A 13,726-nucleotide genomic window follows, 5' to 3' on the forward strand; every position below is an offset into this window, starting at 1 on the left:
ATAAAAAATTATGTGTTCAACATGGAAACGCAAATGGAAACGTACATGGACATGACCATAACGATCAGGAATTTACAGGCAGGAAGGAAGTAGCACTGAAAGCCTGCTTTGGTTGATAATGTACCACATACTGTTGGCTGCAGTTACCAATGTATGCATCAATGATGCCAACAGGAGCATTCGCCACAGCAGCAGGCGCACAGTCTTTCATGACGTGAATGGTGAAACGCTCCATATCAGCCATGTCCATGGGGGAACAACACACTTGTTAATTTGCAAAATTAGGAATAATGGTTGAAAACATGCTGCCACAAAGTGCTTTGAAACAAACTATGGTTCGAATTATTAGGGCTTCTAGCCTGCAAGGCAACAACGTAGCCAAATGTCAACAGAGCTACCGGAATCAAATAGACCCCGCCCATACTAGGTATGGAAGAGTATCTGCACCAAAATAGCCTGAGCAAGGCATGAAAAAATGAAGACGAAAATAAAACCGTAACTGCCTACAGGAAGGCGTTTGATCTTCGGGTTGAGTGGTAGGAAGGAACAGAAATTCACTGCAAATATAGCTGTCTTGGGCCTTCATACATTCTCATACTCTGAGTGTTTCTCCATTTAAATGACTGCCGCTGTGACGAGACCCAAAATTCAGTTCAGGTTATGTGCCAGTTCGAATCACTGGGACTTCACTAGCTATACAGTAAATGCCTATATTAATTAAATGTAGTACTTTCAAGGGTATCAAAAGAACAATAAACAAATATTTATTGCTAAATCAACACACTTTTATTTTACTGAATGAATCAGCAAATCTATTTCTATTTTGCAGAAAAGCAGTGCATAAGCTGCAATTCTTGTCACCTCTTGACTGATTAGCGTTTGAAGTGGCAAAGGCCTCACAATTGCCTTGGCAGTGCGGCCATGGTGCAAGACTTGTGTCTTCATCTTAGACAATTTTCACTACCACGCAGACATCCTGATTATTTCTTCTTGCCAGTGAGCTAGGTGGCAACCATTCGTCCATCCACTGCAATGTAGCCACCGGGTTTAATGCCAGCGTGCGGACCTCGACAGCTTCTGCTGTGTTTGTGACATTTCGTGCACATTGCACCGAGTGAAAAAAACTACTGCTCGCCACAACAGCTGCGGACAATAGCATGGTGGCGGCTATCGACGTGATCATGGATGGCAACTACACAGTTCTAAAGGCACGTGGCCAACGAGGTGTCATGCATGTTGGTAAACGCAAGAATAAAGGCTAGCAAGGCACAAATAGGCACGAAGCATTCCAGCGTCCTGTTCCCATACGGTCTGCTGAATGACTGGCGATGATGCCGTTGCTTCATTTTGGTTGGCCGCTAGCAAGCTTTTGTATTTTTCCTTCAAACATTTGCAGTGCTTTGCAATCAATAAGCTCTGGAGATTGTTCAAATGAATGAATGTGCAGTCAAATAACTCGTAATTAACAAGGTTGATGCCATTAAATAATGTACACTTGCCGAGACTGTAGGGCAAGTTCAAATTATTCAATTTTCCAAATTAAGAATGGCTGTATTAACGAGGTTCTACTGTATGTAATAGATGTTTAACACATGTAAAGACTCAAAAAGGTGCAGGCAGTGATGACAAGCTGGCAGAACATGAAGCAATGAAAAAACTTGTGGGGGAAGCTCACCTCCCCAACGTCGTAGACCCACACTTTCCCAGCGTCGTCACCCACTGCCACCTGGTGTCCTGAAGGTGTCCAGATGACCCTGTTCAGTGCAGGGCTTCCATCCACCACTTCACTCACTGTGGGGAGCTGTTGGGCAAGAACAAGAATAGTAGAGGACCCAAAGCTTGCAAATGCTACCAGCCCAGTGCACAAAAGGTTTCCTCATTCGCACAAGCGAAGTGCCACCGCCAACTATTTCTCAGCCACATTAAAGTGCCTGTAGTGTATCTATACTGCTTTTGTCTGCCATTTTTCAAATTCCGCAGTATGGATGTAAATCACACTGACTGCTGCAAGGACACTTGCTCCATAGGTCCTGGCTGCTCAATCCATTTATAAGCACAAACTGTAGCATTCACTTCATAAACCACTTCCCTTATCAATTGGCACAGCACTGCCCGGAAAACAAAACCTATCACAGCAGCTGCTGCCATGATAACAATGGTATATAGTAGAACCTCGGTCATACATTTTGGAAAGAAATGTACTAACTGGAAAAACGTATGTTCCTTAGTCACAAAAAAAATTGGCTGAAGGCTTAGCTTGGTTAAGCCTGGAAGATTGCGAAAGCAATACCCTTGGCTGCGCCTTGGTTCGGCTGATGATGTGGACATGGTTGCCCTTTGTTAAACTTATGGCTATACATCATCCGACATAGCACAAGGCAGCACGCCGACCACTGCGAGGAGCCGAGCTGTAGCCCCATTTATTCTCCTAGCGTGACGTCACACCAGTGAGCCCCCTCTCTCGGTAGCGCCGCAGCAGCGGCGCGCAAGGCTTCGCCTCCACCATCGATGCCGCGAGCTAGGACCCCGTCTCTCGGTCTGGCGTGACGTCACACGGTCACGTGACGCGCAGCTGTGTAAGGAGGCGCCACGACCACCGATGGGCCGAAAGTGCGAGCAGTATTGATTTCGCAATAAAAAATTTGGCAGACTCAACTGTAGTTGACATCTACGTAACACTAAGTGTTGCACAAATTCTTGCAACACGAGATGCCGGCTTGTGCCGAGCTCATGGGGCTCGGGTAGCCTGAGATGTGCGTTGTCATGTTGGCTGCTTCGACAAGCTTATAGTTGCGCTCCTCTAATTAAATTTGGGTTAGAAGCTTCCTTGAGTGGAACATTTTGGCAGAAATTTCTTATGCACACACTCGGCGCGAATAGTTGCGGCATGAGACATGCATTGTCATTGTCCTATTGCACATCGCATTGCATATTGAAATGAAATCAAGCTGGTGGGCGACACTGAAACACAATGCTGCAGAGCAAAACGGCCAATGATGGTAACTTCACCCCCCCTGCGGCAGGGAACGGTAGTGCATTCCCTGCCGCCTACTAAAAGTCTGCAGTACACTTACAATGCCACTACGCCAAGTGCACTGTGAAACAGATAGGTGAAGATGCTTATCACAATAGGATTGGTAGCAATAGCTGTGATTGCAGAGTGTGGTGACCCACAAGGAGATCTCTTGGTACCGGAATAGGAAAAAGTGTGCACGGGTTTTCAAGTGACACAGGCAGGCGAGTACTGCAGTGAAGCTGCTGTAGCAGGTGGCTACTGTTTTCGATTGTACACATGTGCTTTTTCTTGTTTACATAGGATCTAGCAGCCAGAAAATGTACCATATGATTGCAGTTGGGCAACACACTAAATGTTGGTGTCGAAAGATCGTATTTTCCAGGAACGAATCAACCACTTAGAAAAGCTGCAAACCCAATGAGATATACATACAGCGAAGCTTTATGCGAGTGCATAGAGTTGAAATACAAGTTGGTGTTATTGAAAGGCCACACAAAGTGACATGAATGGATTTATTCAGACATTGTAAAGCGGCTAATGCAATGCCTTGTAACAAAACACACACATGCAATAGATCACGGGGTGTCCCGACATTTCTTTCTTTCCCCCCACATGGCCTCTGCAGCCACTGCCGCAGATGCACAGGGGCGAGCACTATCTAGTGGTTGAGCAAGGAACCCAGCAGCGGTGACACCGCATTCATCCTCCACCGTGATTGGCTGGCCTATTTGGAAAGAACAGCCGTGCAGCACCAACGGTCATGAAAACCCAGAGAGGTTCGCAAAGGAAAGCTTCGCTTTTAAAAGAAGCATAACTGTATTGGTTAATTTTGTTATGTTCTTAATCACAAATGTTGGCGCCTGGATATTGTACGAAATGGGATCGTACCAACGAATGCCTACAGTATAACCTTCACTGCTCTGGCACATAGTGAGTATACTTGTTTCAGCTTAAATTGGCTACAGGCAGCATGTGGAATGAGTCAAACTAGCTGGAAAAATTGCTGCTGCTGAAAAATTCAAGTTTGCCCTTTTCCACAGAAGTTCCTCTGCCAAGCCATGAGAACCTTAACTGAAAATACATTGAATTATTATATATAACAAAGTAGGGCTTAAATGTTTCTCACCAGTATTAGTGCGCAAGGAATACAGTCGATGTAAGTTAATTCGACCCTTAGGGGACCAATGAAGCTGATTGAATTATCCAGCAGGTCGAATTAAATAAGATGCAGAAAAATATTCAAAACACACCGCTGATACATTTGGCAGTATTTGCCCGATTCTAACACATACCTGAATCAAATGTGCGGCCACTTTCTATGGTTCCAAAGCAAAAACCTAATGCACACCTGATTTTCTGGCAAGAAAAATGAGCAAGGGTCTAATGTGCGTTATACAGTGCTGGCTTGTTTTTCTTAAATCAGCTTTGCCGCACAGTTTTAAAGTCAGCTTCCACGCAGTGCAGCCGTTTGAAGTAGGAGACCAGCGCCTCCTGTATTGTTTTTGTGCCTGTTGCTCCAACTGACCGTGTGGTGGCACTATGCTATTACCTTCTCCCCATGGCAGCGGCTGCAGTGTGCTGCAGCCGTGCCATGGGGAGAAGAACCTGTGCATTCTTTTTTATTGTATCACATCTTTTAAAATATTCTTTCGTGTTTGCGAGTCCTTCATATTACTGTATGAGAGCACGTCGCGGAAAGAAGCGTTCAAAAATCTACCTGTCTTGTTATCTCGGAGAATCTAAAGTGCTGCTCTGCTCATGGTGAGTGCCCGAGTTAAGAATGAATTGAAATCACAGAAGTGAGAAAGCAAAACAGCAAACTTCACTCTGGAGCGAAACAAAACAACATGGAACAAACATGCAGGATGTTAGGATTTTTGTTTGTAGCGGTGTGTCGCCGCGAGATCTTGTTTTCAGGCAGAGCATAGCACAGCGTCAGCGATGCTCGCTGCAATATTTCTTCGCCGGATCCCGGCTCAGAATAAACGCACGTGGCACAAATGGTGCATCGTAAGCTCGCAGTAATATTTCCGCCATCATAGACCATCACAAACAGTTCGGGAATTCACTCTGACGAGCGGCTGACCCACACAGCTGACGCCACTTGGCCCAGTTCGAAGCGCGGGCGGCCATCTTCTCCGTCGTCGGTGTGGCCGGCTGTCCAGCTCATGACGTCAGTCAAGAGTGCGCACCCATTGGTGGATGCTCGTGTGCATCTGCCTCGGAGGAATAAATGCCCCCTTTTTTCTAAAGTTGTATCAGACTATAGTGCCTGCGAATTTCTCAATTTCATCACCCCAACTAGTCTTCTGATGTCCTTGACTGCACTTCCCTTCTCTTGGCACCCATTCTGTAACCATAATGGTCCACCGGTTATCTAACCTATGCATTACATGACCTGCCCTGCTCCATTTCTTTCTTTTAATATCAATTGGAATATCGGCTATCGCTGCTTGCTCTCTGATCCACACCGCTGTCTTCCCGTCTCTCAACGCTATGCCTAACATTCTTAGTTCCATCGCTCTCTGCGCAGTCCTTAGTTTGTTTTCAAGCTTCTTTGTCAGTCTCCAAGTTTCTGCCCCATATGTCAGCACTGGTAATAGTAAGCTTCCAGTCAGGATCTGACAATGTCTGCCGAATGTGCTCCAACCCACTTTTGTTCTGTAAATTTCCTTCTCATGATCAGGGTCCCCTGTGAGTAACTGACCTAGGTGAATGTACTCCTTCACAGACGCTAGGGGCTGACTGGCAATCCTGAACTTTTGTTCCCTTACCCGGCTACTGATGATTATCTTTGTCTTTCTGCATATTAATTTTCAACCCCACTGTTATACTCTCTCTGTTAAGGTCCTCAATCATTTGTTGTAACCCGTTCCCAGTGTTGCTGAACAGAACAATGTCACCTGCAAATTGAAGGTATTTTTTTTTTATTTATTCAAGATACACACAGGCTCCAAATAGGAGTATTGTATGAGGGGGGCATGTACAGAAAATGAAGGACACAAAATAAGCAGCTCATGCATCATTATACAATGGGTAACAGTTTCGCAGGACGCAAATAAGTAATGACAAGTATAAAGCTACAAATATGAGGCCACAAAAATATTGCACAGTATATGCAATCTCTGAAGGAACATTGAAATGGCGGCTAAAAGAGTGACTAACAAAGTACAAGGCAGTGAATAAAACAGCTAAGAAAACCAGTGCAGTACTTGGTCTTTGAAGACTGCAGAGTCATGAATGGCAACGATGCGAAAAGGAAGATCATTCCAGTAGCTTATGGCACGCGGAAGCACTGATGAATTAAAAGCCGTGGTTCGGCCAATTATGCGCCTAAAGCTGTGGCTATTACAAAGGCGACGGGATGTACGATGTGGTTCGGTAAGGGGAAGGGTAGTAGGATGCTGACTATGAATTATTTTGTGGAAAAGACAGAGCAAAGCGACCTTCCTTCGCAGCTCTAGTGTTGGGAGTGATAGCGAGAACTTCAGGTTAGTAACGCTAGTCTGTCGGTCGTATTTCCTGGTTATAAAACGTACCGCATGGACCTGAGACATTTGCCATTGATCCTTACTCCTAAACCTTCCCAGTTTAATGGCTTGAATACTTCAAAGCACGCAGTGAATAGCCCTGGAGAGATTGTGTCTCCTTGCCCGACTTCTTTCTTTATAGGTATCTTCCTACTTTTATTGTGGAAAATTGTAGCTGTGGAATCTCTGTAGATACTTTCCAAGATATTTATGTAAGCGTCCTGTACTCCTTGATTACGTAATGCCTCTACGAATGCTGGTATCTCTACTGAATCAAATGCCTCTTTGTAATCTATTAAAGCCATATAGAGAGGCTGATTGTACTCTGCAGATTTCTCGATTACCTGATTGATGACATGGATGTGATCCATTGTAGAGTATCCCTTCCTGAAACCTGCCTGTTCCCTTGGTTGACTAAAGTCCAGTGTTCCCCTTATTTTATTGGATGTTATCTTGGTGAATATTTTATATAATACTGGAAGTAAGCTAATGGGCCTATAATTTTTCAATTCTTTAACATCTCCCTTTTTGTGGATTAGTATAATGTTGGCATTCTTCCACTTCTCTGGGACCCTCGAAGTCGATAGACAGTTCGTATAAAGGGCCACGAGTTTTTGAAGCATTATGTCTCCTCCATTTTTGATTAAATCGAGTGGTAGTCCATCTTCTCCTGCCGCTTTTCCCCGTTTCATGTCTTGCAGGGGCAAAAGGATAAGAGTTTGCCAGTTCCTTCCTTTCAGAGACTGACCAGACGTACGTCTGGTCAGCTCCCATGTGAACATCTCCCAGGAAAACATCTTTTTGCCTGTTATAATCGAGCCTCTGCTTAATCCGCATTTCATCCATGACAAGGCTGCAGATTCTGGCTTATTACGTCCCGAGGCATTCCATCTCGGTGCTCAGCCTTCTTTTCACAAGATCACCTGAGACCTACTTCACCTGCAGTACTTGGGTACTATTGAAGTGTCGTTCTGCATGGAAGTGCGAGGAGCTGTGTCATGAGCTATTCATATGACTTCGTGGAAAGGTTGTGCAAAATTATGCACTGCCGTGTAGTTGTTTCGGACAAGCCTGTTCTTTTTTTTTTTTTTTGCCTTGTAGTTCAGCACCTGATCCATAATTGATCTGGCTTTCGTACTGTCATGGTTTGAGCCTGTGGTGACTTGAAAAAATTGGTTGACATTGCGCTCTTCCTTTAGGCATTGTAGCTCCTTTTTGTAAGCGCTGACGGTTGCCTGCAGCCTCTCAATTCGTGTCTTCCAGGTCTTTTCTTTTTCACACCACTTCTTTCATTTTAGGAAGGCTGACGCAGAGCTTTTCCATTCAGCTTGAGCGCCAACAGATCTCAAGGCACGAGCGCCTGCCCCGTCTACAGACTGCACATCGGTTGGAAAAATGAAGTTCCTGCATCTCCCGCTTGTTCAAGCCAAAGGAGCAGTATCAGGCATGTCATCTCTGTGGATTGCAGATATACAATAGAACCTCAATATGTTCCCGGCGCCAATGTTTGTGATCAAGAACACAAAAAATCACACCCTAGATTTACACTTATTTTTTTTATCGGTTCATACATTCCTGCGCCAATGTTCGCGATCAAGAAGACAAAAAATCACACACTAGATTTACACTTATTTTTTTTATCGGTTCATACGCTCCTAGAAAACACGATTTTTCGGCACCAGTACATCGCCAAACTGCGATTGTATGATATGTTTTCTGGCCGCTAGATCCCATGTAAACAAGAAAATGTGCGAGGCATGCGCGATGGAGAACAGTGTATAGCTGCCCGCCATGGCAGCTTCACCACAATACTCACCCACCCGTCTCACATGAAAATGCTGGCGCGCACTCAGTTTCTCATTTCGGTACCAGCAAATCTCCCGGATCTTCACACGTGGCATTCACAGCCATCACCGCCAATCCTATTGCGATAAGCACCTTCGCCTATCTGTTTCACAGTGCGTAGTGCCGTCAGAAGCGTAGTGCACACTATTAATAGGCGATAACCGAAACGCGCCGCCATTCCCTGCTGCAGACTGCGATTGTATATGTTTTCCGGCCACTAGATCCCATGTGAACAAGAAAAGGCGTGAGGCGCACGTGATCGATAACAGTATATAGCCACCCTTCTCATGTGAGAATGACGGCACGCAAAGTTTAGTCCGGTGCTAGAAAATCTCCGCCCAGGTTGTCGTACGCCGCATTCAGAGCTATCGCCATGAAACCTATTGCTATAAGCATCCTCATCTATCTGTTTTACAGCGCGTGGTGCATAGTGCCATTGGTAACATACTGCACGCTTTTAGTAGGTGATAATCCAAACGCGCCGCCATTCCCTGCTGCTGGCGGCACGATGTGGGCATCACGTTTCGCCTCAACAGCATCCAGCGTCACCCACCAGCTCGATTTCGTCTTGGTTCCCCGTCGCCCTCTTAAAAGACCACACAACAGGAAAACAACAAAACGTGTCTCGGATTGCCGGAGCACCACCAGCTCGACCCGCGTCGGTGTCTTGTGCTGCAGCGATCCGCGCGACGCTTAGCATTACATAAGATGTCAATAGCTGAGCTTGTAAAAATTTTTTATTTCTTCGGATCGTACGTTTTCCCAGCTAGTACATTTTCTCTCGATTTAAAAAAAAAAATTATGAACGAGGTTTACTGTACTTTCTGATGTGACCTGACGACTGGGCCAGCTGGGCTGAGGAACTCGAGCGGGCATGTTCAGGCCAACTTCCAGTATGTCTGACGACGATGCAGCGCATGAATACAATTCTTCAGTAGGTGCAGGCAGGTTAGCTGGTGTGGCCATAGAGGAATTCCGCTTTCTTTTCTGTGTAACGCTAGAACTCTTTACCTTACGCTGCTCCTTCTTCATGTAGGATCGATAGTGAGAAAAAATACTGAGCACACCTCGCTTGAGCATGTGCCTCTTCGTGTCCTGGCGAAAGTCGCTTTCCAAAAACTGAAGGCTGCATACCACCAAATAATTTTAATCTTAACTCGGCTCCCAGTTCTTTCTTGTGATAACTTGCAGCCATCGTTCCCGTAGCTCTTTGTCCACAGGTATATCGTGAAAGGACACTCGAGGGTCTTTTTTTCGCTGGCTCAACATACAAAATGGCACACAAAAGCAGTGCATACTGACGTATAAAGCATCACAGGAACATCACCGTTGCAGCAAACAGACGAGCCTTTGTCTACTGCTGCCAGAAACCTGTGGGTTAAAAGTGTCGTCTGCAAGCTGATAGAGCCGGGAATTATGGCCCCCGGTAAGAGGCACAACAAAAATTAATTTCACCCTTATTTTTTAATGCATGTAGAGATTGCAGCAGAACTGATAGTTGGGCGAGTTGGTACGAATTCATAGTAAAATATTTAGCGCGCACAATTGACAAGGACACAGTGAAGGGGGACACACGAACGCTTACTCACAACCATTTTATTTTCGTAAAGATACAGAACGTATATACCCCAGCTATCAGTGCTGAGCATGTGCAACAAGAGTGGTCAGTAAAACAGAAACAGATTAAAAACAGATTAAGAAGGTTCATCCAGTATTTAAAAAAGCAAATTCATTTTCAGTGATTACAACCGATGCCTGGCTTAAGCATTTTCTCGCGCACATTTTGATATGAATGCGGCCTGGGCCTTAAGTTTACCCATGAGATTGCTGAAGAAAACGAACGACAGTTTCTAGATCTTTCTCTGCGATTGCTACCCGATCACACATGCTGGATGTACAGCCATAGATCAAAAAAGCCCATGTTACAGTACAAATCAGGACATTCGAAGATTGTAAAAAGCGGAATTGTGGTGTCTTGCCTTCAAGCTGCTTTAGTAAAATCTTGCCACCGAATAAAAGAAAGCTTTGCCAATCAGGTAACAAGACTAGCTTCGGTGGGATTCCCGGAACACATAATAGTCAGAGCGGCCGAAAAGGTAATAAAAATAGTAAAGCGTGTACAACCCACAGATTCAAGGAACAGGCTTAGCCAGACAAACAGCGCTTTGCAGTTGTACCTTATGTCCATTATTTTTCCCATAGGCTAAAGAATGTTGCCAGCCGGTATGGCATTGAAGTGGTTTTCAGCGCTCCTAACAAGGTGCAAAAACTGTGCCAAGCTATTTCCAATAAGTTAGACAATAAGGTAAAAAAACGCAGCTGCGGCCTAAAAGACGATAAAAAATTCACAAAATGCAGAACAGGTGTTGTGTACCGGCTTCCGTTGACCTGTGGCAACATGTACATAGGACAAACCAGTCGGTGCATAAACACCCGTCTAAAAGAACACGAACGCTCTCTTTGTAAAGAAAACCGTTCGCACTTGTCGAACCACTGTAATCTATGTCATTGTGATCCGGTATTTTTTAACACTGACATTTTGTTTTCAGATAAAAATAAACTAACACGTGAAATCACAGAAGCATTTCATATCAAAAAGTGCGCGAGAAAAATGCATAAGCCAGGCATCGGGGTATATATGTTCTGTATCTTTCCGAAATTAAAATAGTTGTGAGTAAGCGCTCGTGTGTCCCCCTTCACTGTGCCCTTGTCAATTGTGCGCGCTAAATATTTTACTATGAATGCAGAGATTACTCATTTTATTGTCATTGCAACCCCTAATAACTTTTGTAGTTCTGGCTTGCAGACGACAGAACAAGCACAGCGCAAAATGTCTGCAAACCGCCTGAGCGTGGGCGGGGGAGAATGTCATTTGCAAGCGGGTAACAAGGTTGGAGCTGCCAAGCAGCATTTTGGAGCAAAACTGAGAGAGTAACAGGTGAGGGCATGGCAAACCGCGGTGCTCACGCGGCAGGCACAGGAAAAAATAAAGGAGGCACTGCAGGAGACGCATGGTACGATTCGGCGTCCAATTCGACGTGTGGTGCTGCATGCTCCAGCATTCTAGAGTTGCTGTATATGCTCCCCTTGGGGAGCAGAGTTGTGTGTCTGATTGAACGCGCCACTCGCACCCCTATTCGCCAAATCCAACTTCATGGCTGCGCCTGCACTGCCACCTGCTGCGCTACCGCCTTCGCGAGCCTCTGCCTCTGCAGTCTCTGCCACGCCAGTGTTGGATGTATCGTGTTGGTGTGTTGTTTACTGCTGTTTGGATGGACATTCTTTTTGTTGCCCTATGGTGCAGCGTCAAGATTACTATCAGGTGCTTCTCATTTCCATATGATACTTCTCAGAATTTTGTAATTTGGCATTTTGTCGAATTACACTGCCAGTTTTACTAGTGAAAGTGAAGAACAAGGCAGTGCCATATCTGTGACTGATGAATCTGAGTATTTGAGAATTTCGTTAACCACCTTTTCCTCGCACCCCTTATGTCATGTATTTTTAAAGCACAACATAAACCAAGGTGTCTACCAAGTTGACATTTCCAAATTCCCTGAGTTTTCCAGGTTTTCCCCGAGTCCCTTTGCGATATTTCCTGAGTGACACAGAACTATGTTTTATGTCAAGACGAGCTCCCTACATCATGTCACCCAATGGTGTCACTTTCTAGTAAGCATGTTAAAAAATAAAAAAAAAGCAATTTAATCCAGTTTGAATAGTAAGAGGTAGTATTTTATTCAAAAAGAAAACATAAGGGAGGAGTTATGTAAAATGCACAGCGAATAAAATATCTTTGAAGGGAAATAGTAGAATCCATTGCAAACTGAGTCGAACATTCTCAAATACGAATAAAAAAAAAAGATGCATACAGAATATTTTTGAATATGAGCTATTTCTATCAATTGATAGCAAGCCAACTGGTATGAGGCCCAAACTTTATCAGAAGTGAGATTCTCTCGCAACAGCTGGTAAGTCAACCTCAACTGTCCTGACATACTCAGCCCGCGCACAAGGCCTCAGTGTTGCGTTTCACTGCTTTAAAGAGTTTTTTTTTTTTTTACTTGAATGACGGACACCTGCATCTCCGTGTCAGCCAACACTTTGCTTTTAGAGTGCAAGCTCTCTCAAAAAAGTGGCAGCGTGCTTCCTTCCCTGTTCATTTCTCAATGTGTAGGTCCTTTGTCTTCTTGTTCTCCTTAGGCTGCGCATTCTCCACACGGACTATTTGAAGCATCCTCTTGGACAATTGTGCAGTCAGCGTCAGATTTTTCGGACTCCCTAGGGGCTGACAAAACGTCTAAAAAAATGAATGCATGTCTTTTACAGCCCTGGGTTGAAATCGCCACAGGCACGCCCAAAAAAGTTCTGAAGGCCTGCCAGTACACTTATTAGGCATATCGGTGCTCGCACTGTGACGGAAGATGGCGGGTGTACGCGTGTATAATTAAGGAATACATACTGTGTCCCGTGACAGTTGCCCCTTCACACACTTGTTATGCTTCACAGCGTAACACTTCTCTAATGCGGTGAAGCTGACTTTCGGAAACCGGCATTCTGCAACGTGCCATGCTTTTCTAACTTCGAAGCCTGTCGCGATGACCACAAAGGCGGTGTCGGTGCCATTGCTGACAGCGGCGAATTCTTTAAATGAAAAACATGGTACAGAACGGCAAGAAGCTGAAGCTAGGCGTAGCATTGCTGCGGTGGTGGCTACGGCTGCCAGCGGATCTACGTGCGAGTGTGCTGGTTCGAGGCGGCGAGGTTATCAAACTGGCGGCGGTTGTGGCTTTTATTAATGCCGTTTCGGACCTGCGGTCCCGGCAAAAAGTCCGGTAAATCGGACGGCGAAGGGTTCTTGCGTCCGAAATTTCAGCGTTCTTATACATTGACCCTATGGGGTACGTACTGGTGTTGTGAAGCCGTCCGAATTATCTGGCCTTCGGAAAACCACTCGTTGACTGTACTCTAACAACTCCTCCAGCCGATGACGCGGTGTCAAAAAGACCATTCGTTATGATTACTCTCTGTTACTCGGGCCAGCATTACCGTGACTTTGGGTTCCCTTTTAATAAATTTAAAGCCAATTTTCCCTGATAGAAACCCAAATTCTCTGAGTTTTCCCTGAGTTTTTCCAGACTACTCAAAATCCCTGAGAATTCCTGGTTTTGCCGGTTAGTAGACACTCTGATAAACTGTCTCTCTTGTCAAACACGAGCCCAGAAAACAAGTGACACTCGAAGCAAAATGATTGTCGCACATAAAAATCGGTACTACAAGTGGAGTGCGTCGGATATTCAATGTGACTCGTTATTTATTCCAGCGTAACAGTCCG

The 13,726-nt window shown here is 45.0% G+C and overlaps 1 protein-coding gene across 33 annotated transcripts in view; it reads right to left on the reverse strand.

The window, feature by feature from the left end:
• The window catches only part of LOC126532323 (cytoplasmic dynein 1 intermediate chain 1-like), a 117,264-nt gene that overhangs the window by 12,878 nt on the left and 90,660 nt on the right, over positions 1-13,726 (reverse strand). For all 33 annotated transcript variants that reach the window (XM_050180018.2, XM_050180016.2, XM_055071442.1 and 30 more), the window contains one exon: positions 1,676-1,801. In XM_050180018.2, coding sequence (XP_050035975.1) covers positions 1,676-1,801 — 126 coding nt within the window. The remainder of the gene's footprint in view (positions 1-1,675; positions 1,802-13,726) is intronic.

This window comes from Dermacentor andersoni, chromosome 5 (assembly GCF_023375885.2).
Source record: "Dermacentor andersoni chromosome 5, qqDerAnde1_hic_scaffold, whole genome shotgun sequence".
NCBI lineage: Eukaryota > Metazoa > Arthropoda > Arachnida > Ixodida > Ixodidae > Dermacentor > Dermacentor andersoni.